The 27012-nt window shown below is 47.3% G+C and overlaps 2 protein-coding genes across 2 annotated transcripts; one reads left to right on the plus strand and one right to left on the minus strand.

Moving 5' to 3' along the window:
- Positions 1-6131: 6131 nt before the first annotated feature.
- ACTL9 (actin like 9) lies at positions 6132-7382 on the minus strand. The gene has a single exon (XM_034997528.1). It carries the CDS (start codon positions 7380-7382, stop codon positions 6132-6134), a length of 1251 nt encoding a protein of 416 aa, XP_034853419.1.
- Positions 7383-25831: 18449 nt separating this feature from the next.
- Positions 25832-26768, plus strand: LOC118005617 (olfactory receptor 2Z1; the record flags this gene model as incomplete). The annotated part of the gene is given in 2 exon segments (XM_034997580.1): positions 25832-26410; positions 26412-26768. Coding segments are annotated over 2 exon segments (936 nt in total), but the record flags the coding sequence as incomplete, so codon positions are not given.
- Positions 26769-27012: the final 244 nt, after the last annotated feature.

Here is a 27012-nt window from a genome sequence, read left to right on the forward strand (position 1 = left end):
CCCCACCTCCTCCAAATACATCCTCCCCTGGGTCCCACAAAGAACAGAGGGTCTGGACCTGGGATGAAGCCCTGGCAGTGACTGGGTGGATCCTCTTTTTTTTTTTTTTTTTAAGATTTTATTTATTTATTTGACAGAGAGACAGTGAGAGCAGGAACACAAGCAGGGGGAGTGGGAGAGGGAGAAGCAGGCCTCCCGCCAAGCAGCGAGCCTGATGCCCGCTCAATGTGGGGCTCGATCCCAGGACCCCAGGATCACAACCCAAGCGGAAGGCAGATGCCTGACGACTGAGTGGGTGGATCCTCATTTTGTTCAAACCCGTGGAGGAGGGTCTCCAGGTCCTCGGTGGCCCGCTGGCTGGCTGGCGGGAGGACTTGTGGTCTATGTTTGGAACACTCTAGTTGAAATGGCAGCCATCTATTTGGCCCCTACTGTGTACTGAGCATGTTAAGTTCATTTTATGCACTACTCGAAATGGTTTTAAGAAATTATTTTTATGGAGGCATTCGCACTGTAGAACATTCTAATGATACATTAATTCCTAGAGTAAATGTGAAACCCCCCACCCCCTGCAGCCCCAAAGACAATGGCAATTTCAGCGGTGTCCTTCCACACTCCCTAGAGCGCCTGTATCATGCTTAATCCTTATAAAGCCCCCCCCGAAGTGAGCACTGATATCACCCTCATTTTACAGGTGTGTTGAGTGAGGCTCAAAAACATCAGGTCACTTGTCCATGGTCATTTAGCATATGAGGAGGCATGACTGGAACTCATGTCTGTCTGACTCCAATGCCAGAGAATGAGAGGGAGGGGCCCCTACGTAGGATTCCTGTAAGCTCATCTGAAATCCTGGCTCATTCATTCAGTCAATCAACAGACATTTCCTGGACTCGATTGAAACCTGGGTGCGTGACACACGCGGGGCCTGGAACTCATGGCCCCAGGGGGTGACATCGTCTATCGACAAGGATCAGAGAAATCAGATGATCATCGCTGGCGCTGCCTGGGTGGATACCAGAGGAACTTAAAGGAAATATTCATATTTAACAAAAAACAGAATCACATGATTCAAAATTCAAAAACTTCAAAAGGGTGGGCAGTGGGAAGTCCCCTTCTGGTCTCGATGCCCAGGTTACCCTCTCATAAGCATCAACCCTCAGTGGAGGTGATATTGCCCCCAAGGGGGTAAAAATTAGTTGGAGTTGTGTGTGGGGAAAATGTGTTTTCATGTATAAGGCACAGAAACACATAGAAATCTGTGCTGTTAAACTTTCATGGGAGACAGGCAGGAAAAAATGTCTAAAAGTGATTGCCCCTTAGGATGGGACATTGGGAAAGTCTTTTCTAGAAGCAACCACCATTCAGTTTCCTTGTGAAATCTTCCAGAGATGTTCTGCGTGTTTTCTTTCTTTCTTTTTTTTTTTTTTTTAAAGATTTTATTTATTTGACAGAGAGAGACACAGAGAGAGAGGGAACACAAACAGGGGGAGCGGGAGAGGGAGAAGCAGGCTTCCTGCTGAGCAGGGAGCCCGATGCGGGGCTCGATCCCAGGACTCTGGGATCATGACCTGAGCCGAAGGCAGACGCTTAACGACTGAGCCACCCAGGAGCCCCAATTCTGCGTGTTTTCAAACAAATCTCTACATACTCATTTATTCCTGTTTTTTTTTTTTTTTTCCATAAATAGTAGTAACATAGCCTTTGGGCCTTTTTTTTTTAACTCAAAATATATGTTGGTAATCACCTCATGTCAATGAACACAGCTTGCTGGGGTTCCTTTTGGAAAGCTGTGCAGTATTCCTCTATGTTCGAGGGTCATTTATTTAACCTGTTCTGGGTGGTCACGCAGTATCGGAAACACAGAATGTTGTTTCCCACGTTTTGCCACCATTAGGTGCTGCAGTACACAAGGGATAAGTGCATTTACGTCATTTTGCACATGAGTGATTGTATCTGAAGGAGAAATTCTTGGAAGTGCCATAGTGGGGCCAGGAGGTGTGGGCATTTGTCATTTAAGTAGTTACTGAGACTCGTCCTGCACTGCGGTCGTGCCAGCTTCCTTCCTCATCATCAAGGTAAGAGAATGCCAGTTTCCCCACAGCCTCGCCAATGTGGGTGTTATCAAGCCTTTTGATCTTTGCCAATCTGATGGGTTAAAAATGGTATCACAGTATAGTTTTCATGTTCTTTTCCCTTATGAGACTGTGTATCTATTCTTGGGTCAAAGAACCATTTGTCTTTCTCTGTGAGCTTAAGGTTCATATCCTTTGCTAACTGTTGTAGTATTTTTCTTATTGATTCTTTCTAAGAGCTCTTTACATATTATGGACATGTTCCCTCTGTGTTATGAGTTGCAGCTTTCTCAGTTTGTTATTTAAAAATTATGTATTATTTGTTTTTCTAAAAAATTGTCATTTGTCTTGACTTTGTTCACGGTGATTTTTACTTTGCAGATTTTTTTTTTTTGATGTTTATATGAAGTCAACTGCTTTGATCATTCCTTTTATGGCTTCTGGGCTTTCTGTCATACTGAGAAAGGGGCTACCTTTGATAAGATAGGAAGTGAGAAGGAGCACTCTGAGTACAGGGAATAGCAAGTGCAAAAGTCCTGAGGAAGGAAGGGGACTTGGCATGTATCTTGATGCATATGTAGTGAAAGACCAATTTATTTTAAGGAATTGGCCACGGGATTGTGGAAGTTGACACAAAATCTGTAGAGTAGGCTGGAAGGTTGGAGACCCAGGAAGAGTTGCAGTTTTAACCTGAAGGTAGTCTGCTGGCAAAATCCCTTCTTTCTTGGGGGGAGGTTAATTTTTGTTCTCTTAAGGCTTTCAACTGATTAGATGAGGCCCACCCACACTAAGAGGGGGTAATGTTTTACTCAAAGTCTATTGATTTAAATCTTAATCTCATCTAAAAAATACCTCCACCGGGGCGCCTGGGTGGCTCAGTTGGTTAAGCATCTGACTCTTGATTTTGGCTCAGGTCATGATCTCAGGGTTGGGGAATAGAGCCCTGCATCAGGCTCTGCTCTCAGTGTGGAATCTGCTTCAGATTCTCTCTCCCACCCCTCTCTCAAATAAATAAATAAATCTTTAAAAAATACCTTCACAGCAACATCTAGAATGGTGTTTAATCAAACATCTGGGTACCATTGCCTAGCCAAGTTGACACACAAAATCAACCATCACAAGTCCAACTCGTGTCACCTTGGTACATACATATCTCCTTAAACCCTACTTTTGTAGTACATGATATGGAGCCCCTGCTCCTTGTATTGCTCTCACAGGACCCAGGACAGGAATGTGCAGCCTGTGCCAGGATGGGGTCCCTGATCCACATGGAAGAGCAGACTCCAGGGATGTGCGTGGGCACGGGGAGGGGTCTCTGGTGTTCTCAGTGCTCCACTGGGAGTTGGGGTGGGGGCAGGCAGAGAGTGCAGAGGTTTACCTACAACTCCAGGGAGGAGGTGAGATTTCTAACAATAGGCTTGAGGTAGTGGGCTCCTTATCCCTGGGAGCGTGCAAAAGGGAGAGGCACATGTCACAAGGGTTGTAGAGAAAATTTCTGCATCAGGGAAGGTTTGGAGTTGGGGGACCTCAGTCTGATCTAAATGAGAGTCCACCCAGCAGCCCAGAAGTGGTGGGGGTTTCTGCATCCTCTTCACTTCCTGTAGCATCACAGGGCCAGCCTGTCCCACATCCCTTCTATGAGTGTGGCTGGCAGTGCCCTGACAGCACTGTGTGGGGTGGGTCTCACTTGAGGTCTGGGGAGGACTGGTTTGCTACAGTCTTTGAGGTTCTAAATGTGATGCCATGTGCAGTGCCTTGAGCTTGGAAGTGGTGCCCCCTTGTGGGAAGAATGAGAAGTTTCTCCTCACTACCTGTAACCTCCTGGGGGTTCTTGCCTGGGCTACAGATTGAGGCTGCCTGCCTCGTGAGGAGGTGAGGCAAGGGGGTTCAACACCGAATGTTTGTGATCTGGAATCCTGGCCTGACTAGGGGGCCGTCCCCCCAGCTGAGGACCACTCACTGGCCAGGAATGGGACCGGAGCTCCTGCCTAATCCCCAGGACACCGTGGGACACGGTGGGTCGGGCTAACCAGGGTCCTCGTTCACCCACATTATCTGATGGCAGATGCGGGGGTGGGGGTGCGGGTGGAGAGGGGGTGGTGGTCTCAGTACTCCACAAGTAAATGAATTTCCACTCCTGAAAATGCCTGCACAAGAAGAGTGCTGGCCGGTGAGTCAGATGGAGGAGGGAGGGAACAAGGGATGGGGGAAAAAGCGGGGGGGGGGGGGGGGAGAGGGAGAGAATGAATCCAAGTGAGCAAATAAAAACCAAAATAAGAGTCAGAGAGACTCAGGGAGACAGAGACAGAGAAGCTCAGCAAATACTGACTGATTGGATGTATGAATGAATGTTTCCTTGGACTGAGGGAGACGAGGACCCAGTGTGGACATGGATGAGCTCGGGCAGCTTGTGCTTATTTTGTTGATAAGCTGGGAGGATGTGTCCAGGCTGCAGGCTGGGGTTCCTGACATTCTTTAGGTTGTGCTGGATGGTGTGAGGCAGAGGGTCCTCCCTCCAGCAGGGGCTCAGGGTAGCCAAGGACGAGGTTGGAGGGAGGAGGGAGGACCCAGGATGCTGTGTGGGGAGAATGCCCAGCCTCCGTGGGAGGATAGCCTGGGACAGTTGGTCCCTGGGGACCTGTGTGGGGGGCAGGAGGGAGCCAGTGTCCAGGTGGAGGCCCCATCTGGGGTATCTGCCCCAGGGTCATGGTAGGATTGGCAGCCCTCAGGAATGTCGCTGGCTATTGGTGCCTCAACTAATGGGATGGGGCCCTGGGGGGGCTGGTTGTGGGGGTGGGTTTCTGGGGAACCTGAAAACCCTGAGGTAGAATGTCCTGGGTGTCCATCATGGGGCAACCCTAGGAGAGTGTCTTTGGGAAGGGAGTTGGGGGGGTCAGAACACAGGAGAGGGCCTAGGGCATTAGTGGGGTAATCATGGGATGGTCCTGGGACTGGAACCTTCCTAGGAGGATTTGAAGGGCTGAGGAAAGGGGATAGGAGGTGCATTGTAAGGCAGGCCATGTGGGAGACACAGAGCAAGGAGGTGAGCTGAGAGCAGTGAGGCTGACCTGGGGGTCTGGGGATTCAGAACATACTGTTCTTTGGTGGGGGGTATGGATGGGGAGGTGGTTGTGGGATGGAAGGAATGAATCTTGGAGAACAAATTATGCAGGGAGGGCAGAGTTATGGGGGAGGGTGGAATTTGGGGGATGGGCTTTGGACACTGGAGGAGCCTTTAGTGGGCCATTGTAGGGGAGACCGTTGAGGATCAGAACATCGGTCTTTGTGGTGGGTATGGAGTTTTGGCCTTTGTGGGGGGATGCTCAGAACATCAGGGTATAGGAGAACTTTGGATAATCAGACGGGGAAACTGCTGAGGGGGTGGATTTGGGGTGCTTGAACTAGGGGTGTCTTGGCAAGTGGCTCTTGGGGGTATTTTGGGGGGATTAGAAACGGGAGAAGATTCTGAGGGTGCACTTAGGGGTTGAAACACTCATGGAAAGGTTCTCGGAGTTGGGGGTTGGAGCACCTGGTGCAGCTTCCTTGGGGAGGAACAGGTCATGGAGATGAGTCAGGGGTCCTTGAGGGACATAGGGAGTGAATTGGGGGCTTAGAGCCTAGAGGAAACTTGGGGGAGGTTTATAGCAAAAGCAATAGGTCATTGGGGTGAGATTAGGAGATAAGAATCTGGGGATGTCTTTGGGGTGGCCTTGGCAAGCGGTCCCAGCCCGAGAGTGCTTTTGGGGAGGGATCATGGGAGGTGGGTTTGACAGGGTCAGGACAAGGTGGCGTGTTGTGGGTTGATCATGGGGAAGGTGGGTTTCGGTAGTCGGAGCTGGGTGTCTCTGGGGTTGGATCCGTGGGAGGTGAGTTAGGGCAGGGCAGAACCACGATGTCTGGGAGGTAGATCTTGGTGGAGTCAGGACCCAAGGCGAGCCTGGGTGGTGGGTCCAGGAATGGATTGGGCTGGGCCCTGGGGTAAGGCAGGATAGAGCCGGCAGGGTATCGGAAGCTTTACTGCCTCCCCCCACCCCCCACCCCCCCCTCCGCCGCCCGGAGTCAGTAGCATTTGCGGTACACGATGTGGGGCCCCTGTTCCTCATACTGCTCCCGCAGGACCCAGCAGGACTGGAAGGCGCGCAACGAGGCCAGGATGGAGCCCCCAATCCACACGGAGAAGTTTCTGGTGGGCTGTGCCGCCACCACCACGTGGGCCTCGGGGGGCAGACTGTGCAGCAGCTCGGCCCGGAAGCGGCCCTCGAACCCCTGAAAGAGCGAGGAGCCCCCGCAGAGCAGCACGTTCTGGGCCACGTCGGCCCGCACCTCCAGGAGCACCTTGTGAAGGCTCTGTTTGGCCATCGTGGGGATGCCCACGGGCTCCAGCCCCGGCATCTCGGGAGGGCTGAACAGCAGCTCTGGGCACTGGAACAGCTCCTTGCCCAAGGTGACCATCCGCCCGTCGGGCAGCTTCAGGGTCTGCTGGTATTCCTGCTCCGGCCGGGCCTGCTCCTTGAGGAAGTCAGGGGCCACATAGCAGTAGCAGCGCTTGATGTTCTCCACGGTGTCCAGGTCCTGCGGGCCCGCCGTCAAGCCCGAGCCCAGCAGCATCTCTGCCAGGAAGGCGGTCAGGTGCGTGCCCGCCAGGTCCAGGCGCTCCGTGGCGTGGGGCAGGTTGTAGCCCTGAAAGACCGGCACCGTGTAGGTGACCCCGTGGCCGGTGTCCACCACCAGCCCGCTGATCCTGCCGTGAGCGTAGACGGACAGCACCGACTGGGAAGCCACGTACATGGCCGGAGAGCACAGCGACTCGAAGGCCACCTCCACCAGCTTCTCGCGGTTGGTGGTGGGGCTGAAGGGCGGGTCGGAGAACAGCAGCGGCTGGTCCTGAGGGGCCACGCGGAGGTCGTGCTCCAGCAGGTGGCGCCAGATGAGCTCGGCCGCGTCCCAGTCCACCACGATGCCGTTGCGCACTGGCTGCACCAGGGTTAGCTCTGGGCGTGCGCGGGCGGCCTCGCCGATGAAAGTCTCCAGCACCGGCTGCCCACTGGTGGCCGGCTTCTTGGGCTGGCAGCCCGCGATGGTGGCCACGGTGTAGGTGGGCCGGGCCTGCCCCGCGAAGCCCACCTTACAAGTGCCCGTGCCCATGTCGATGACCACCGCGCCGGTCTTTGGTGGCAACCTGTCCCCCACCATGCTGGGGGGTTCCTGCCGCAGGGTCTTGTTCACCAGGATTGAGCTGGGGTTCACGCCAGTCCTGGAGGCCTTTGGGGAGGGCTGGGGCTTCGTGCAACTGGACGGGTGTGCATCCATGGCTGCACGTAGCTGGGTAAGCTGCTTGGCGAGGCTGACCGCTTTCCTCCGGGGGTCCGAGGGTATGAGGAGAAAAGGCCGAGGCTGACCAGGGGCAGGCAGAGGCAGGGAGAGGGGCCTGGCCGGTGGTCTATGACATCACCCTGCCTGCTGCCCCTTCAGAAGATTTCACAATGCAGGGGAGGGGATGAGGACGAGCTCCTCCCTGCCCCAGAAAGCTCCCAGAATACTCATCTATTCTGGATTCCCCCAAAGTGGCAAATTTGGAGGAGGAGGCTAGAGGGTGCCAGAGGAGAGACCTCTGATCCAGCTCCCTGACCCAGAGCCCAGTAAGACCCACGAATCCTTCTCTTGGTGCTTCCTTTTGAAGCTCTTTATAGTGTGGTAAGGGAGAGCTAGTCACAGCCCTCCTTAGAATTCAATCTTAAAATTAATTTAAAGTATTAACCCTTAGAATATTAATCAGAAGGTGGTCGCCTAGCTGGTGTGGCTTTTCTGGTTTCCTGAAGGAAACAGAAGCCTGCCTAGGGTGGGGGGTGAGACTAGGAGAGACACAGACATCCCTCTACTGTTCTGTGACCCTTCTGCTCTGCCTGACACCTGGAACAGTCTCCCTACCCCATTCCCACAGAGCAGGAATTTGCCTCTTCCAATCTCGGCAAGACACCACCTCTTCTTGAAAGCCTTCCCTGATTTCTCTTCCTTCTCTCTACCACATGGTGGTGGTGATGAAGGGGTGTCCACCTTCCTTCTAGGGATTTCTTCGGCTTTCCCTTGGTGGGAGGGGGGCTCTGTGGGATCCAAAAAGGGGCTTTCAGTAAGATAAAAGGGACAGGGCAGAACCAGGGAATTTCCTTCCTTTTTAAGGCTAAATAATATTCCATTGTGTGTCTACACCACGTTTTGCCTACCCATTCATCTGTCGAGGGACCCTTGGATTGCTTCCATGTTTTAGCTATTGTGAATAATGCTGCTATGAACCTGGTTGTGCAAATATCTCAAGTCCCTGCTTTCAGTTCTCTTGGGTATATACCCAGAATTGGCATTGCCGGATCATATGGTAATTCTATTTTTTTAAAGTTATTTATTTATTTGAGAGAGAGAGCATGAGCAGGGGGAGGGACAGAGGGAGAAGCAGGCTCCCCGCTGAGCAGGAAGCCCAACTCGGGGCTCGATCCCAGGACTCGGATCGTGACTTGAGCTGAAGGTGGACGCTTAACCGATTGAGCCACACAGGTGCCCCTGGTAATTCTATTTTAAATGGTAATCGTTTTTACAATATACAGGTGTATCAAATCAACACTACACCTTAAACTCACACAATGTTAAATGTCAATTACATCTCAGTAAAGGTGGGGGTGGGGAAGTTCACGGACTCTTGTAAATAGCTGAGTAAATGAACATTTCCAAAAACATGTATGAGATCGCACACAAAATTGGTTAAAAACTCTGGCCGGGATTAAATCTGGACACAACTGGGAAATGAAGCCTTCTTACCTCCATACTCCTGTGACATATTCAGCACTAGTCCTGGCAATTTCTATCACTACACACACACACACACACACATTTATTTGTTTTGACTAACAGGTGATAACACCACCAGAAGTGGATTTTTTTTTTTTTCAGAAGTGGATTTTGAAGCAACTCCCCCATTCTGTTGTGGAACCTACTGTCCTTAGTTGAGACAATTCCTTCCTCTCAAATGCATCCCCTTTTGGATGATGTGTGTGCAAGAAATGAATTCGGTCCCCATGAAACACCAACTCCTACCCCCTCCCCCAGCCCCTGGCTCCCACCATCTTTCTGTCTCTGTGGATGTGACTCTTCTAGGGACCTCCTAGACGTGGAATCCTACCATATGTGTCCTTCTGTGACTGGCTTATTTCACTGAGCATAATGTCCTCAAAGTTCTTCCACGTTGAAGCAGGTGTCAGAATATTTTGAGGGATATTTGTGGTTGCACATTTTCACATTCCCACTAGCAAGGTAGAGGGTTCCAATTCCTCCACATTCTTAACACTTGTTTTTGTCTTTCCCCCTTTTTTCTTTTTAATTATAGCTATTGTAATGAGTGTGAGGTTGTGATAGAGTTAAGTATCAGCATGTTAGAAAGACATGTTTGGTTCAGACGGACTGTTACATAAAGAACTGAATAGACGGGGTTCAGAGCCCAGCCTTTGGTATTGCTAGTGATGTAGCTGTGTGCAGAAGGGAGGCACTTTCCATTATTCCCCCTCATTCAATACATCTGCAAGGATGGTCCCTTGACCTCCTGAAAGAGTATTTTGGTGAATTTAGTCTATAGCCATTTAAGACAAAAATAAACATTTTTTCCCTTTTCAAGAATCATTGTGGCAAGTGAGAGGGATAGTAGTTGATAGTTCGGGATGGGGGTCAGGTAAATTCTCACTGCATCTTTATGGTACTATGTTCATTTTTTTCTGATGGGGGAAATAAAGCCTCAGAGAGGTGAAGTAATTTGCCCAAAGTCACACAGCTGGGATGGCACAAGAGCAGGATTTGAACCCAGATCTCTGAGATACTGCAGTGGCTGAGTGCAGGTCTGGAAAACTGTGAGGTCTAAGATCCATCTGAAACAGTACAAATGGAGGCTGGGACTCTGTTGACCTCAGGTTCCTCTGTTGTTTCTGGCACATAATAGATGCTCCATTCTCGGATACTGCAGCAAACATGACAGAGAGCATCACTGAGTAGAGGCAGCAAGGAAATAATGTGGTCAAGACCACAGATCTGGAGCCGCCTGCTGGGGTTGCTTAAACCTGGCCCCGCCACCTTTATAGTGAAGCAAACTACTAAATCTCTCTGTGCCTCAGCTTCCCCATTAGCTGGTTAGAGGTAATAATGGTACTGACTTCAAAGGGCAGGTATGTGGATGGACGAGTTATCTGTGAAGAGGTTAAGTCAGTGGCTGGTACATCTTGCTTTGTGAAGGTTTACACAAATTGCAGGTATTGTGTGCTTTAGTCGTGTGTATGAGCAACCAGTATGTGGAAGTATCTGAACAACAGCTCTGCAGTGGAATTAGGGATTTAGGTGGGCATTTCTCTTGAAAGGGCATTTTTTTCCAGTCTGCAGATCTTTGCACTGGGCTTATCTGAAACCTGCGTGGGCAGCCCCGCCTTCCACCTGCGTCTGTGGTCCCCAGGAGTTGAGTTGTACAGCTTCCTGCCAAGAGAGGGCGTCCAAGACCACCAGCTTCTTTTTCTTTCTGCTAAGTCCTTGGCTCAGTTGCTCAGGGGTTCGCATCCTTGGTTGCAGCTTAGGATCACCAGAGGAACTTAAAAAAGAATCCCCGTGTTCTGGCTGCACCCCAGACTTGAATCAGAAACTCTGCAGATGGAGACCAAGCAGGGGTGATTGTTTAAAGCTCCCAGGAGACCTTAATGTGAAGCAAGTGGAGGTCCATTGGTCTGGGTCTTCAACATTCTCAAATTCTCCTTCCTTCCTTCCTGCCTTCCTTCCTGCCTTCCTTCTCTCTCTCTTTCTTTCCTTCCTCCCTCCCTCCTTTCCTCCCTCCCTCCTTTCCTTCCTTCCCCTTCTTTCCTTTCTTTCTCTCATTCTCGATTTCTTAATTCCCCCTGATCATCAGAAATGATGGACTGGGAGTCTGGGGTTGTGACACAGTTCTCTGGGATCAGCAGGTTCTCATGCTTAAATGTGTATGAGAGTCTCTAGAAGGGCTTGTTAAAACACAGAGTTCTCGTCTTGCCCAGAGATTCTGATTCAGCAGGTTCAGGGCCCTGCAGAGAATCTGCATTCCTAATGAGCTTCCAGGTGATGCTGATGCTTCTGGTTGGCTGACTTCACTTTGAGGAGCATTGTCTGGAGCCTTGTGGACATCTGGGAGATGAAAGGAAAACTTCTCACAATAAAACTTATATATATATAATGTTATCCAGCCATGAGAAAAAAGGAACTCCCATCATTTGTGCAACGTACATGACACTTGAGAGCATTATGCTACGTGAATAAGTCAGAGAAAGATAAACACTGTGTGATCTCACTTATATGTGGACTCTAGCAAAGCCCAATTTGTAGAAACAGAGAGTAGAATGGTGGTTCCCAGGGGCTGTGGGGTGGGGGAAATGAGATGTTGGTCAAAGGGTACAAACTTCTAGTTATGAATAAGTTCTGGGGATCTAATGTACAGTGGTGACTATAGTCTGACTTGAAAGCTGCTAGGAGACTAGATCTTCAACTTTTTCACCACAAAAATAGTGATTATGAGATGTGAGACATCTGGTGGTAACTATTTTGCAGTATGTAAGCATATCCATCATTGTACGCCTTGAACTTACACAATGTTGCATATCAGTTATATCTCCATAAAACTGGAAAAAATACAGAATAAAAGACATGACTCATACAGTGCTCCTATTTGTTCTCCAGGGTTTATGGCAAGACTGCTCAGGTAATCAGTGGTCGAATTTCTTTGTTTATTGCCGTGTTATGTTCCACAAAGTTGCCACGAACAGTGACTACTGAACTCTAGTTACAACATTTTCATCAACCATTCAAAACATAACCCTGTGTTATGTGTGATTCTGTTTAAAAACATGGCTAATTAATATATATTATTGATCTTACTAACACTGAACTCACAGCCAACATCATTATACCTCACGCCTGAATGAAGCTTGTCCAGCTCACGCATTTTCTCTGCAAGGCACCCCAAAGTCTTCTTGTGCATGAGAACTCTAGGTAGCAGTGCGGCACGATGCTTCTGGCTGATTTAAACAGTGAAACCAGGGGCATAAAGGACAAAAATGTGAAACCCAGTGCACTAAACAGACCATGAAAAGGGCACTTATTATGCCCAATGCTCTGCACAACAAGAAGGCAGAGCATTGTGGGGACTCAGCTGGGAAGGAGCATGTAGGCAATTTAGATTTTTTGCTGCTCTGTGCATGTCTGAAAATGACCATGAGAGTCCCAGCAGTATTGAGTTTGTGATTACAAATAAATTTAAGTAGGTGAATTCTTAAATACGGACTCTGTGAATAATGGGGATTGGTTGTACACACACACACACACACACACACAGAATCTCAAGTGTCTGTGTGTATTTACCACACAACATAAGCAACAAAAACACAACAAACACACTGGAAGCCTTCTGTGGATCTCCCCCCAGAGAGTATCATGTTGCTGAATTGAGGGTGTTTTTCACATGGGGAAATGTCACTTTTGCCGGGACACGGCACCTCTTTCTGGCTGTGTTGACATCAGCAACTCCATTCATTCTTCAGTCGGCAATGCTCACTCACTTGACCTGCAATGTGACCTGAGCATTGCATTTTAAAAAGCTTGCAGGTGGGGGCGCCTGGGTGACTCAGTTGGTTAAGCGGCTGCCTTCGGCTCAGGTCATGATCCCAGGAGGTCATGATCCCAGGACCCTGGGATCGAGCTCCGCATAGGGCTCCCTGCTCGGCAGGAAGCCTGCTTCTCCCTCCTCCACTCCCCCGGCTTGTGTTCCCTCTCTCTCTATCTCTCTCTCTGTCAAATAAATAAAATAAATCTTAAAAAAAAAAAAAAAGCTTGCAGGTGAGTCTGCTGTGTATTCAGTGCTGAGCACCACTGATTACCTGAGCAGTCTTGCCATAAACCCTGGAGAACAAATAGGAATGCTGTATAGATCATGCCTTTTTATTCTATATTTTTGATGCTTTGACATCTTGGGGGCTCCCCTCCCAGGGCTAGCTGATTCCTAGAGATAGCACATACCTCACCTGCCAGTGCACCTTTCATGGGCAAACCAACGAATCCAGAGCCCACACTCCCTACCCCCTCCTCTGTGGGGCTTTCACACTCAGGGCCACTGTTCCCCTCTGCTGATCCCCAGGGCCAGGTTCCAGACAACAATGGATAGCCCCTGTGTCCCAGAGCCCACTGAAGTTATTCAAACTAGCCAGTCCTAAGCCTGTATGCCCTGCATTGTCCACATTTCCCCCTCACTCCCTGTGTCTCCTGCCTGACCCTAGTGCCTCTCTGAGGGGCCCCCAATAGTGTGCCACGACCCTTCCTCTTGGGAATTGTAACAAGCTAGCTTTTCAATGGTCCTGCCCTCCTACCCTTTTGGCCTCACCTGCTCAGATCATAATAAACCTATATCTTAAAACAGACTCCTTTGCTCATCCTTCTGCTTGGAATGCTCAGTGGCGTTTGGATGGCCCTGCCCAGCACCTCTTGGTTATCCATGCGGTGCTCCCTCCACCATTCCTGTGGTTCATTAAGAGGTGAACATCATTGTTTTCTCATGCTCTCCTGGGACAAATTTGAGATGCAGGGCACCTGACTCCCCTGCAATTAACTTTCTCTGCAGTAGAAAGGAGAAGCCGGAAGAGGCTTTTGATATAGTACCTTCCCCTGGAACCGCCAGCCCTTGACAGTTGGTTCATCACTGCTTGGCTGAAGAAGGAGCTGGTGGGCTAAGTGGGGAGTGACACATTCCAGGGAGGTTTATCAGGAGTCACTGTGAGATGGGGAGAGCTATGGGTGTGTCTCTCTGGGTCTGCTCACGGCCCTAGCTCAGTGGACTTCAGAGCAAGGTAGGGAAGGAACCAGCAGGAGTTGTGTCTTTTACCTTTGTCTCATGCAAACTGGATGCATAGCACTATGAAGGGCCAGGGCCCATTTTCCCAGCCTGCGAACCAAATATCTGGATACTTGACACCATCTTTGTGGGTTAAGTCCATGACAGTGTGTGGTTTTTGGTGAGACAGGCTCTCCAGGTATGATGGAACCAGTTCCACTATGTGTGTCCTCACACAGACCTTTATGCAGGTGTTGCTGTATCAGCAGGTGAGTTTTGTCCAGGTATGTTGGTAAGAAACAATCTTTTTCTGTTTTGGGGTTTTTTTTTGAATCCTAAACCTTCACATTTATGTAAATATCCTCTCAAAACTTTCAAACACATAAAATCTTCTATCAGTTTAATCTTGAAGAAACCCCTTTTGGAGGTTGACCTGCTTCTGGCTGAGCTGGCTGACAGCTGTCATCCTAGGATCCCCCTTCACCATCATTCTAGGGATTCTCTTTCAGGTTGAATCCTCTGTTTCTTCTCCTTAGGTTGATGCCTCATTTAGGTGGGACACATGCTCCCTGAGTGAGTGCAGTGGAGACAGATTGGAAGAAAAACCCATCAGGTCTAAAAAAAAAATGTTATTTTATCTTATACTTACATGGTTATTTGACTAGCTATGGAATTCTAGGTCTCAATTAATTTTCCCAGAGCATTTTAAAACATCGCTCCATTGTATTCTAACATTTGGTGTTCCTGTTGAAGAGTTCAAGGCCACCCTAGAGGGACACCTTGGTGGCTCAGTTGGTTAAGCATCTGTCTTCGGCTCAGGTTATGATCCCGGAGTCCTGGGACTGAGCCCCACATCGGGCTCTCTGTTCAGCAGGGAGTCTGCTTCTCCCTCTGCCGCTCCCCCTGCTTGTGCTTGCTCTCTCTCTCTCTCTCAAATAAATAAGTAAACTGAGTGTTATATGAAAACAGTGAATTGTGGATCACTACATCAAAAACTAATGATGTATTGTATGGTGGGTGACTAACATAACATAATAAAATAAAATTAAAAAAATAAAAAAATGAGAGAAGTTCAAGGTCATTCTCATTCTTGACTGTTCCAGGAAAGTTGTTTTCTCTCTCTGAGAGTTTATAGGGTACATTCTTTTGTTTATTCTGATGAGCAATTTTCAATCTTGAAATTCACAACTTTCATTCAGGGAAATTTTCTTGCCCCATTTTTCCATACTTATGAAATGCCTATTTTTTAAAAAAGATTTTATTTATTTGTCAGAGAGAGAGAGCATGCACAAGCAGGGGGAGCGGCAGGCAGAGGGAGAAGCAGGCTCCCCACTGAGCAAGGAGCCCAATGTGGGACTCAATCCCAGGATCCTGGGATCATGACCTGAGCCAAAGGCAGACACTTAACCGACAGAGCCACCCAGGCATCCCTGAAATGCCTATTGTTTTGATGTTGGGCCATCTGTATTGATTCTCTGATTTATTTACCATTTCTCTACTATTTTTCTCTGTGCCTTTTTGTTGTTTTGTGATATTTTCCTACATTTTATATCTTAATCCTATTGTTTTTCATTTCTCCTATCATTAAAAAATTCTAACATCTTTTTGTTCTTTTTTTTTTTTTTAAGATTTTTTATTTATTTATTTGACAGCGAGAGAGAGACAGTGAGAGCAGGAACACAAGCAGGGGGAGCGGGAGAGGGAGAAGCAGGCTTCCCGCGGAGCAGGGAGCCTGATGCAGGGCTCGATCCCAGGACCCTGGGATCATGACCCAAGCCAAAGGCAGATGCTTAACGACTGAGCCACCCAGGTGCCCCTAACATCGTTTTGTTCTTTAAAGAAGAAAATCTTTTTCTTGCTTCACAGATATTGTCTTTTTAGTTATACCTCTGAGTTCTAGTCAGTTATAGCTCTAATGTTACCAAGAGTTTCTTTTTTGGTTTCTTCTTCCCTCAGTCTGTTTTCTCCAAAGTGCTTTCATTTTCAGTACGACTGTTGTGGTCTCTGTCTCTTGTATGAGATACTGTTTGGTTAATTGGGTAAAAAGGTGATTGGAAGCTCTGTGGACATGAGTTAGTTTCGTTTATACTTTGGTTTTCTATTTAGGGTAATCTGGCTGGGCTGTTTCCTTGGGATTTTCTTTTTCTTTTTTTTTTTTTTTAAAGATTTTATTTATTTATTTGAGAGAGAGAATGAGAAAGAGAGAGCACGAGGGGGGGGGAAGGTCAGAGGGAGAAGCAGACTCCCCGCTGAGCAGGGAGCCCGATGCGGGACTCGATCCCGGGACTCCAGGACCATGACCTGAGCCGAAGGCAGTTGCTTAACCAACTGAGCCACCCAGGCACCCTCCTTGGGATTTTCTTAATGGTAGTTTTTGTTTTGTTTTATTTTGTTGTTGTTGTTTGTGCTTATCTTTTGTTTTGTTTTCTTTTTTTGGACTGGTTGATTCCCAAAAAAAGACTCTCTCACAGAAGCCAGTCCTTTGGATAGCTACCCCAAATGTTGGATGAATGCTCTAATTCTTTCCCTCCGGAGGAAACCAGGATTTGGGTTTTTTGCCCCACTTGCTCTGTGCTGAGGTGGGTAAAGGTCTGTGACCAGTGAGATCATGCTTTCCAAATCATCACCTTTGTTTTCAGTGGCTCCCAATCTGGAGCACCTTCCCATCAGTGCTCAGACTCAGGCAAGACAGAAACCAGTCCCTCAGGCAGCCCCTCAAGACGTTAGAACTTTGGATTACAGTCCAGTCCTTTCCTTCCCTTCTCAGGGACAAGCCAGGAGCTGGGGGCTTCCTCCTGTTGTGTGGTGCTGTCATGGGGGAGATATGATGGGGAGAAGGTGCCATGTACTTTCCTATTGGCTTTGATGCAGCTGACCTCATGCTCTATTAGGGTGCAGGAGCCCCTCAACTAGTCTCTGGATTTTTCACAAAAGGAATTGATCCATGTGCTGTTGAATCAGTGTGTCCATGTCGGAAAGGAAGTCTGGGGCTTCCCATTCCACCATTTTGTTGATGTTGCGGCTAATCTTCTCTGAGTATAAGGGCCCCGGTCATATTGGATTAGAGCCCACTCTAATGACCTCATTTCAACTTAATTACTCCTTTAAAGACCCTATCTCTAATGACAATCATGTTCTGAGGTCCTGGGGCATTAAAATTTCAACATATGAATTTTAAGGGGATATGATTCAGCCTATAACCATGCTACAACATGGATGGACCTCTAAAACATTATGCTAAGTAAAATAATTCAGACACAAAATGTCACATATTATATGATTCTGTTGATATGAAATAGGTAAAATTTGTGGATACAGATAGCAGATTGGTGGTTGCCAGAGTCTGGGGTAATGGGAGTGACTGCTCATGAGCATGGAGTATCCTTGCGAGGACGAAAATGTTTGGGAACTAGATTGAGGTGATGGGTACATGGCACCATGAATGTACTAAATTCCACAGAATTGTACACTTCAAAATGGTTAACTTTAGGCTTATGTGAATTTCATCTCAATAAAAAAATGTGTGTGTGTTTATGTGCATAAAAAGAGATAAAGCAGGGTGGCTAAAGAATAACAATTGGTGAAGGGTATATGGATGTTCCACTTTTCTGTAGGTTTAAAATTTTTTGAGTAAAAAGTTAGAAAAACTGAGAAAAGACTTGCTGTTTTATTATTAGTTTCTAGGGATTTCCATAATTTTAGCCTTTTGTCCTCCAAAGACAAGAAGTGATGATGCCTTGTCAGCAAAAAAGGGCAAATTAGGTCAATTCAAAAAACAACTAAAAGTGAGTTGATTCAAGAGAAATACAGGTATATTCTGCAGACTATCTATCAGACCACCTGGTTAATCTTTTCCCAGCAGAATGCAAAGTCTCTTGGTGTTAATGCCCAAACTTCATAAAATGTATGTATCTCTCAGTATAATGTTTTCTGGCTCATGTTTACACAGGGGAAGTTTATATTTCCATCAAGTGAAATACAGGGTTTTAAAGAAAACAACGTATAGAGAAAGGAGTGATAACCAAGGAGAGTGTGCATCTCATGTATAGCCAGTGCCAAGAGAGGTTATCATAACAGCTTACTCAATGTGAGTCATTCTCTGCTGTTGTGTGCTTGTGCTGAACTTGCTTCCCCAGCACTTTCTACATTTTGGCAAAAGCAAAGGTCAATGTTCTACTGTGAGTCTTCAAAGAGTTGAGGGAGTGAAAGAAATCTTGGAAAAGGGAGCGATAGAGAAATATGACTTCACACTAAACAACTGTAAACAAATACGTTCATTTTGCATAAGCTTTTTCTGGTTTTAGCTACAGTTTAGGAAATTGGTGGAAAGTTTGGGGTTGATGTAAAATACAACTTTTCCCCTTTAAAATAATGGTAAATAGAGTCCCAGTCGACAGTTTTATATTCATCTCATTTTCAGGAATGGATAACTAATGTTAAATAGGAGATACCTGTTAAAATAAGATGGCACACGAGATGGCAAAAAATAAGAAGGTGGTATGCAAAGGATTAATATTTCACACGTCTAGAGTAATAACAATTTCTTTGCCATCTTTTTCTCTTCCCCTGTTCTTTATTTTTTAATTTTTAAATTTTTTTTATTCATTCATTTGAGACACAGAGATACAGAGAGAGAGAGAGAGAGGGAGAGAACATGAGCAGGGAGAGAGGCAGAGGGAGAGGGAGAAGCAGGCTCCCCGCTGAGCAGGAAGCCCGACGCAGGGCTCAATCCCAGGACCCCGGGATCATGACCTGAGCCGAAGGCAGACGCTTAACCATCTGAGCCATCCAGGCGCCCCTCTTCCCCTGTTCTTTAGAACAACATGGCCCAGCCATAAATAACTTTAAGCATGGCTTGTTCCATCCATCCATCCATCCATCCATCCATCCATCCATCCATCCATCCATCCCTCCATCCCTCCATCCTTGATGCAGTTCAACATGCTAGATGTTGAGGATTCAAGACCCACTCCCTACTATTCCATATCTTGATTTCTTTTTCCCAACTCCGGTCTGCTCCAGCCCTTCCTGTTCAATAAACATCCATGTGTCCATGTGCTTTAGGTACCAGTGACACAGACATGAATAATAGCCTTGCTGTCAAGGAGCCTTGCTGTCAAGGAACTCATGGCCTACGTCAGTGTTACTCAAAGTGTAGTCCATGAACTGGTATTGGCCTTTGAGGAGAAAAGGACCTTGAAACAGACTATAACAATATTGCTAAGCTTTAGTTCAACTGACATGTTGTCCAGAGCAAGACTTTTCTCAACTAAGGAAGCAGTGTGTTGAATAACTTTCTGACACAAGCTTCTTATCTCCAAGCACACTGTCACAACTGCTTTGAGTACTGGTCTAGAATCTGCTTGGAAAGATGTCATGGTGAATGTCAAATCCAGTTTGTAAGGTCTAGCTGTATGGTGTGCTGAGCTGAGAAGCCCCACCCAAGCTCAGAAGTAGAAAGCCATGAGACCAGTTACTAATGTCTGCCATGGGCTTGGGAGTAGAGTGTGGTGGCATGGCACAAGGAATTTGCTGGTGGTTGCCTACTATATATCAAGTCCTTAACATATGTCATTATTCCTGCTTCCATTCCGCTTCCACCTGGTTGTTACCTGTCTGACTCAGCTTTGGTTTCAGCAACGCTCTTGGTAATTCACTCAGCCTTGGGAGGCTTGCCTGTGACTTCCTGCCATGGGCACCTGCTTAGGGTAGACTGGCTCTCTGGTCTCTGCCCTTCCCCCTGACTCCAGCTGTGAACATATAATATGCTCACAGGCACTAGACCATCTACCTTTGGACCATTGCATCTCCCAAGTTTTGGAGGCCCCTAAAGAATGGAGTCTAGAGGAAGAAATATTACAACCCAGGGAAGCTGCCTCCTAGCTGTTTTACCACCATTCCTGCCTCATTATTTAACTCAGAAGAGATCTCCTGGACATTTTTTTTTTTTTTGGAGCAAGGGATCCATTTGCAGCAATGGATTCCCTCATCTCCTCCTCCTAATTAGATCCAAACAAAAAGACTTGGACATCTCTCACATTCATTTATCCACATTAGAGCTGCTCATCCTTCCTGTAGTTGAGAGATGAGTAAATGTTTTTCCACAACCTCCAGGGACAAAATATCAGGGGCCCTAGGCTCCCACTGCAACTAATTTTCTCCCTTGCTGAAAGGGAGACGCAGAGGGGTTTCTTGTGCAACAGGTCTCCCTGGAGCCCCCATCCCCAGATGATGACATCTATCCCTGCAAAAATAGAGGCAGCACTGGTTAAACCCTTGATGCTGGAATCCAGGGAGGTTTTTTTTTTTTTTTTTTTTTTTAAGATTTATTTATTTATTTGAGAGAGCGAGAATGAGAGAGAGTACATGAGAGGGGGGAGGGTCAGAGGGAGAAGCAGGCTCCTCGCTGAGCAGGGAGCCCGATGGGGGACTCGACCCCGGGACTCCAGGATCATGACCTGAGCCGAAGGCAGTTGCTTAACCAACTGAGCCACCCAGGCGCCCTCCAGGGAGGTTTTTATCAGGGACTCTTCTTGAATGAGGGGTGTTGAGAAAGCTCCTTCACTCTACCCACAGACCCTGGTGAGTGCAGGCAAGAACTTGGAACCCAGGCTTGTGGGGATATTGGGGGTCCAGGCATGATTTAGAGATTAGACATTAGTGGCGGGATGGATCTGAGCAACTGGTGATATCGTTTCCCATAGACAAGCTAGGTTGACAGGTATTGAGTGGAAGGATGAATTCTTGTCCACTTCTTTTGACATTTGCCCACCTCCAGGCAGTTGTCTTTTTTTTACTGAATGCTTATTCTTTCCTTGTCTGTCTTCACTGTTGTGAACCCAAGATGGCCAGGTCTCTAGACAGCAGAAGGTCATCCATGTTGATGTTCAATCCATGTTGGAGGTCATCTCATGTTGACCTTCCATAAAAACATTTGGAAGCAGCCACACATGGGCACCTGACCTTGATCAAGGGGCTGGTACCAGAACAACCCATCTGGCAGGGGTTGGGGGCACCTTCAGCTTACCTCCTGAGGACCAGCCATCCACAACAGTGATCCCCCAGAGGAGTTCTCAGTTCTGACCTCCTGGACACAGGAGCTAAGCACTGACTACAAGAAAGAGGCAGCATCCAGGGATGTACTGTTTCCAAATCCTAGCCTGTCCTCTCAGTAGCTGTGCGAGTTTAGGTAAGTCACATACCCTTCCTTAGCCCATTTGTCAGTAACATTAGTTCCAACCAAAATATTGCTTCCCTTACAGAATGTATTCACTCAGCAACTATTTATTTATTTATTTATTTTTATTTTTTGAAAGATTTTATTTATTTATTTGAGACAGAGAGAATGAGAGAGACAGAGAGCACATGAGAGGGGGGAGGGTCAGAGGGAGAAGCAGGCTCCCTGCCGAGCAGGGAGCCCGATGTGGGACTCGATCCAGGGACTCCAGGATCATGACCTGAGCCGAAGGCAGTCGCTTAACCAACTGAGCCACCCAGGCGCCCTCAGCAACTATTTATTGAGCAAGCTCTGCTGTGGATCCTTGAGCTGGTGTGATTGGAGGTGAGTATTAAACAATATAAATGATAATGTCCTGCAAACTGTCATTTGATTAGGCAGGTAACCAAGGGCCCAGATCACACCTGGTCATGGTGGAGAAATATGAAAGTTGTATGGGCAACAGGAAGTGAACAATGCTGGTGTCTTTTCCCTGGTCACTTTGCATCAACAAAGGGATGCCCAGCCCCAAGTTTGGCATTACTGAGGATAATGGGAAAGAAAGTGGTAAAATTGCATGTTGGAAACTTGCCAAAGGTGCTTCTCTTCAACCCAGAAGAAAAGTACTGATTTAGGAGTCACAGATGATTTAGCCCAGGTTTGAGTGAGTTGTGGCTAACTCTGCCTGGCTCTGCCTGTCTAACTTGCAGGTTGGGGAGGTTGGATGGATGGCAATCCTTTTCCAAAAGAGGTCTTGATGGTTAAGAGTTTGTCAAAAGCTCAGGACACAAGGGGATCACAACCAGACTCTCCAGCCACTGAGGAACTGCTGGCTAGAGATCCCCAAAACCGGGGCATTTGTATAACAGGGGGAACACTTGGGCACCCCAGAAGGAAAGGCAAATTTGGGGGCATATAGGACTGAGTATGTGAACATCTGCAACAAATCCTGAAATGTCTATTACAGTGTTTGGGGGAGTGTGTGGAATGTCAAGGGAAAAACAGACACTTTGGAATCAGATTCCTATTCTGTTCAAATTTTGGCTGTTACTTCTTTGCTGGGTGGTGCTGGGCAAGTCACTACACTTCTCTGAACCTGTCTATGTCTTCTCATCCAAAAAATACAGGTAAATAATGCCTACCCATAGATTTTTTTATTGTGATAAAATATACAGAACAAAATTTACAATTTTGACCACTTTTAAGTGTACTGTTCATGGTATTAAGTATATTCACATTGTTGTGCATCCATCTCTACCATCTGTCTCCAGGACTTGAAGATTATAATGTTAAGCATGTAAAACAGTTAGCCAGATGCCTTCTACACAGTCAGTACTCAATTAGTGTCAGCTTCTTCAGGGTGGTGATGTGTGAGTGGACAGAGAAAGACCAGGTTCTTTTGGACACTTATATAGCTCTTGACAGGAGCCTGTGGTAAAAGCTATTTCACTTGGTGGGGATACTTGGTGTTTGGGGGAATTGATTGTCTATAAGATGGCAGGAAATTGCAAGAATTATTTTTTTTCCTGTATGGAGACATGGAAATGGTAAGGTACTCCCAGGATTTATGCTGGGTCTGAGCTCAAACCAATTTAAGAATAAACATCTGGAAGAGGAATTGTGTAAAGCCTGTGCAGGTCACAATTGCCCTGTAAACCAGAAGTTCTCAACTGTGGGTGATTCCACCTCACTAGGCACATCTGCCCACATGTGGAACCAGTTTTGGTTTCCATGACGAGGGGCGGTTGTTGGGGGCTGCTGCTGGCATCTGGTGGACTGAAGCCGGGGATGTTGCTAAACTTCATACAATGCAAAGGACATTTTCCCATGACAAAATTTATCTGTCCTCAAATAATGCCACAGTGGAAAAACCCTGTTGTAAGGCAATGGATCTGGGGATGAATGGGGTTTTGAAGACTCTGCTAAGGGATCTTAGAGGCCAGAAAAAGGGCAGGTGGGTTTTAACACAGTATGGACGAGGGCATCACAGAGCAACACTAAAGAAGATGACAGAGCTGGACAGGGTCAGGCTTGACCATGGAAGAGGCCACAATGTTGAATAATAATAACAATACTACTACTACTTCTAATAAATACTGATGAGAGTGTTTTATGTGCCTGGCACTGTGCTAAGTACCAGAGATCAGCCAGTGATCTCTAATGCTTTCCCTATCTAGAGAATTAGTAATAATTCTATAACAATTATATAATTTATAGATATTGTGCATAATTATATGAATTGTATTTATTATATATAATAATTTACAATTTATTGAGCACTTGCTACATGTCAGCTCTTAACAATCATCCTTTTTAAAAAAAATTTTTATTTGTTTATTTGAGAGAGAGGGTGAGCGTGAGCGGGAGGAGGGAGAGAATCTCAACCAGACCCTGTGCTGAGTGTGGAGCCCGATGCCAGGCTCCATCCCAGGACCCTGAGATCATGACCTGAGCTGAAACTAAGAGCTGGACGCTCATCTGACTGAGCCACTCAGGTGCCCCAACATTCATCCTTTTATTTAATTTTCACAATTATGCCTTGACACATATTTCTGCCACCCACTTTATGGATGAAGAAACTGAGGTTAAGTAGCTACACAATGTCATGCTGCTACAAAGTAGTTGAGCTGGGATCCAAGCTCATTTTAATCTGACCTCTGGGTACACTCTCCTAATCACAAATTGCATGTGCTCCATTTCTTTGGCCTGGAACAACTTTCCTTCTTCTGGCTGCCTGCAAAACTCCTACCTGATCTTCAAAACCCAGCTCCAATGCTTCCTCCTCTCTGAAGCCCTCTCTGACCCCATTCCCTGGGTACTTACAGCATTGTGCATGTGTCTCTATTATATTGCTGATTAGATTATTCTGAAATGATCTGATCAATGCTGCTTTCCCTCTCAAACTCTAACTTCTATAGCCACAGGACTATTATCTTACTTCCTAATACCATTGACTGACTTTTTAGAAAATGCTGCCAATGAGGCAGCCTATTTCATTCTTGGTTGGATTTCACTGTTAGAGAGTTCTTCGTTAAGGTGAACCACCCAGATGGCCTCACTAACATTCACTTTCCAGGAGCATGAAGCAGTTGGTTCTGGTGCATCCCTCTCACAGTAGCTCTTCAGATACTGAGGGCATGGGTCATCTGTCCCAAGAGGCTTCTCTGACTATGCCCAGTGGTGTTTCCAGCCATTTCCTACAGAACATCTTATTCACTTCCCTCTGTCACAAAGATCTTGTCCATTTATCTCCTCACTTGTCATCAATATCCTGATGGAGAATGGGGAACTTGCCTAGGGTGATTCACCTCTGAATGTCTTATGCCCAGACCAGCTTGTGACTAATGTTATTGAATGCATGGGTGAATGGTAGGTTGGGAGCTAGGATGTGATAGGAAAATCAGGATGGTGGATAATTAACAACCCTAAAGGCCTTTGGCAGCTTTAGGACAAAGAGCTCCAGTGAGGCCTTCAGTAGAATCCACTTGCCCTTAAATGGCCAGTCTTGTTGCTTTTCTAATTATCTGCAGTTGAGAACAGACATTCTTTTGGTCTTGCATTGTCCACTGTTGGGAGTTATGGATGGTGCATGGTATTCCAGGGCAAGCTGGATTTTCCTGGGGGCTTAGAGGTTGCCAAGAGAATTAAGTATTCCCAAATTTAAATGTGTAGCTCCCTCTGGCCCATGGTCATCTTTCTTGGCCAACTCATTCATCCAGGCAATATTTATTACAGACAATCTTCTAGGCCTGGTACCTTACTTGAAATTGAGTCTGACCGCTCACAAGTTCACTCTTTTTTTTTTTTTTTTTAAGATTTTTTATTTATTTATTTGTGAGAGAGAGAATGAGAGAGGGCACATGAGAGGGGGGAGGGTCAGAGGGAGAAGCAGACTCCCCGCCGAGCAGGGAGCCCGATGCGGGACTCGATCCAGGGACTCCGGGATCATGACCTGAGCCGAAGGCAGTCGCCCAACCAACTGAGCCACCCAGGCGCCCACAAGTTCACTCTTCATCCAATGCAACAAAGTCACCAATAATTGCTGAGTTCACTGACAACTGTCCTCCCCCACCCAACCCCAGGCCATTTCATCCCCAACCTGCTGTCACCCATAGCTACCCTCTATGGCTCACACTCCCTAGATTCATATCCTCAATGTGACCCATGTAGGCTCATAATTAATTTCTCTTTCCTTCAGATTCTCATCCAGGCACTTGGACCTAGGCCTTTCTCTGTTTTCTTCCTTGATTTATTGCTTCATCTTCATCATCCTCTATTTTACCTCCCTGCCTTTTTGGACTCTCACCTCTGCTTTGGACCCAGGACCATTAGGAGGAGTGGTATTCAAATATTCTACCGGAGCTAAGTTACTGTCTTTGACTGGGACTTCAGTGTTTGGACCTCAAGAGTCAGTGGGTAGCTCTTCACTGGGGTGTGGCCAAGTATCTCGTTCAGAGATGCAAGCTGCTGCTCTCCCTTCCCATGCCTATGACAGACATCACTAATTGATCATGGCATTTCCAACTGCTGATTCTAGCTGTGACCTCATAATACTTCTCCAGGCAGCCACTACCAAGTGATGGCAATTGGCACGTGGGTCGAAACTCAGTTGCAGCTTTGTCTCTTTCCTTGCATTTGGTCTCTTTCCTGCAGCAAAAGTATGTTGTGTAAAACGTGGGGGATGTGAATCAATCAGTGACCTCTGACTTCATTCTGGTGGGCCTCTTCAGTCACTCAGGGTCACGTCAGCTACTCTTCTCCTTGGTGGCTGCCATGTTTGCCATGGGCCTCCTGGGCAACACCATTCTGCTTGTCCTGATCTGCCTGGACTCCAGGCTCCACACACTCATGTACTTTCTGCTCAGCCAGCTCTCTCTGTTTGATGTTGGTTTCCCCCTGGTCACCATCCCCAAGATGGCATCCCACTTCCTGCAGGGAGAAGGTTCCATCTCCTTCGGGGGTTGTGCAGCTCAAATATTCTTCCTGACCCTGATGGGTGTGGCTGAGGGCATCCTGTTGACCCTCATGTCCTATGACTGCTATGTTGCTGTGTGTCACCCTTTGCAGTATCCTGTGCTCATGAGGCGCCAGGTGTGCCTGCTCATGGTGGGGTCCTCCTGGCTGGCAGGTGTGCTCAACGCCTCCATCCAGACCTCCATCACTCTGCACTTTCCCTACTGTGACTCCCGCATCGTGGACCACTTCTGCGAGGTGCCAGCCCTGCTGAAGCTGTCCTGTGCAGACACCTCAGCCTACGGAGTTGGTGCTGTCCACCTTGGGGGTGCTGATCCTTGTGCTTCCCCTTTCCCTCATTGCCATCTCCTATGGCCACGTTTTGGGGGCTGTTATACACATGCACTCAGAGGAGGCCCGAAACAAGGCCTTCACCACCTGTTCCTCACACATCACAGTGGTGGGACTCTTTTATGGTGTAGCTGTGTTCATATACATGGTGCCGGGTGCTTACCATAGCCCACCCCAGGACAACGTGGTCTCCCTATTCTACAGCCTTGTCACCCCTACTCTCAACCCCCTTATCTACAGTCTGAGGAACTGGGAGGTGCAGATGGCTTTGGCCAAAGTGCTCAGCAGAGCTGGGCTCAGGCCAAAGTGATGACCACAGAGGGGGTTGCTGGCGTGATCCTAGTGGTCCTTCATTCCCTCCATTTCCCCAAAGCACCAATTTGTGGTGCAGCTATTAAGGCCTTATATTCAAGGCTAAGTGTCTGTCCAGCTTCTTCAGATCCCTTGACTAGTTGGGTTAGTGTTTTCTCCCATGGACTTGGGGAAAGCAAGGGTAGCAGTCCCTGTCACTTTTAGTATATTTTTCCCTATTCTTTAGTACTATTTACATGAAT

The sequence above is a fragment of the Mirounga leonina genome, unplaced genomic scaffold (genome assembly GCF_011800145.1).
Source record: "Mirounga leonina isolate KUSES-001 unplaced genomic scaffold, KU_Mleo_1.0 Mir_94, whole genome shotgun sequence".
Taxonomy (NCBI): domain Eukaryota; kingdom Metazoa; phylum Chordata; class Mammalia; order Carnivora; family Phocidae; genus Mirounga; species Mirounga leonina.

Bases quoted from the DNA above. Each gene is read 5' to 3' on its own strand.
- ACTL9 (XM_034997528.1), bottom strand. From the start codon at position 7,382: ATGGATGCACACCCGTCCAGTTGCACGAAGCCCCAGCCCTCCCCAAAG.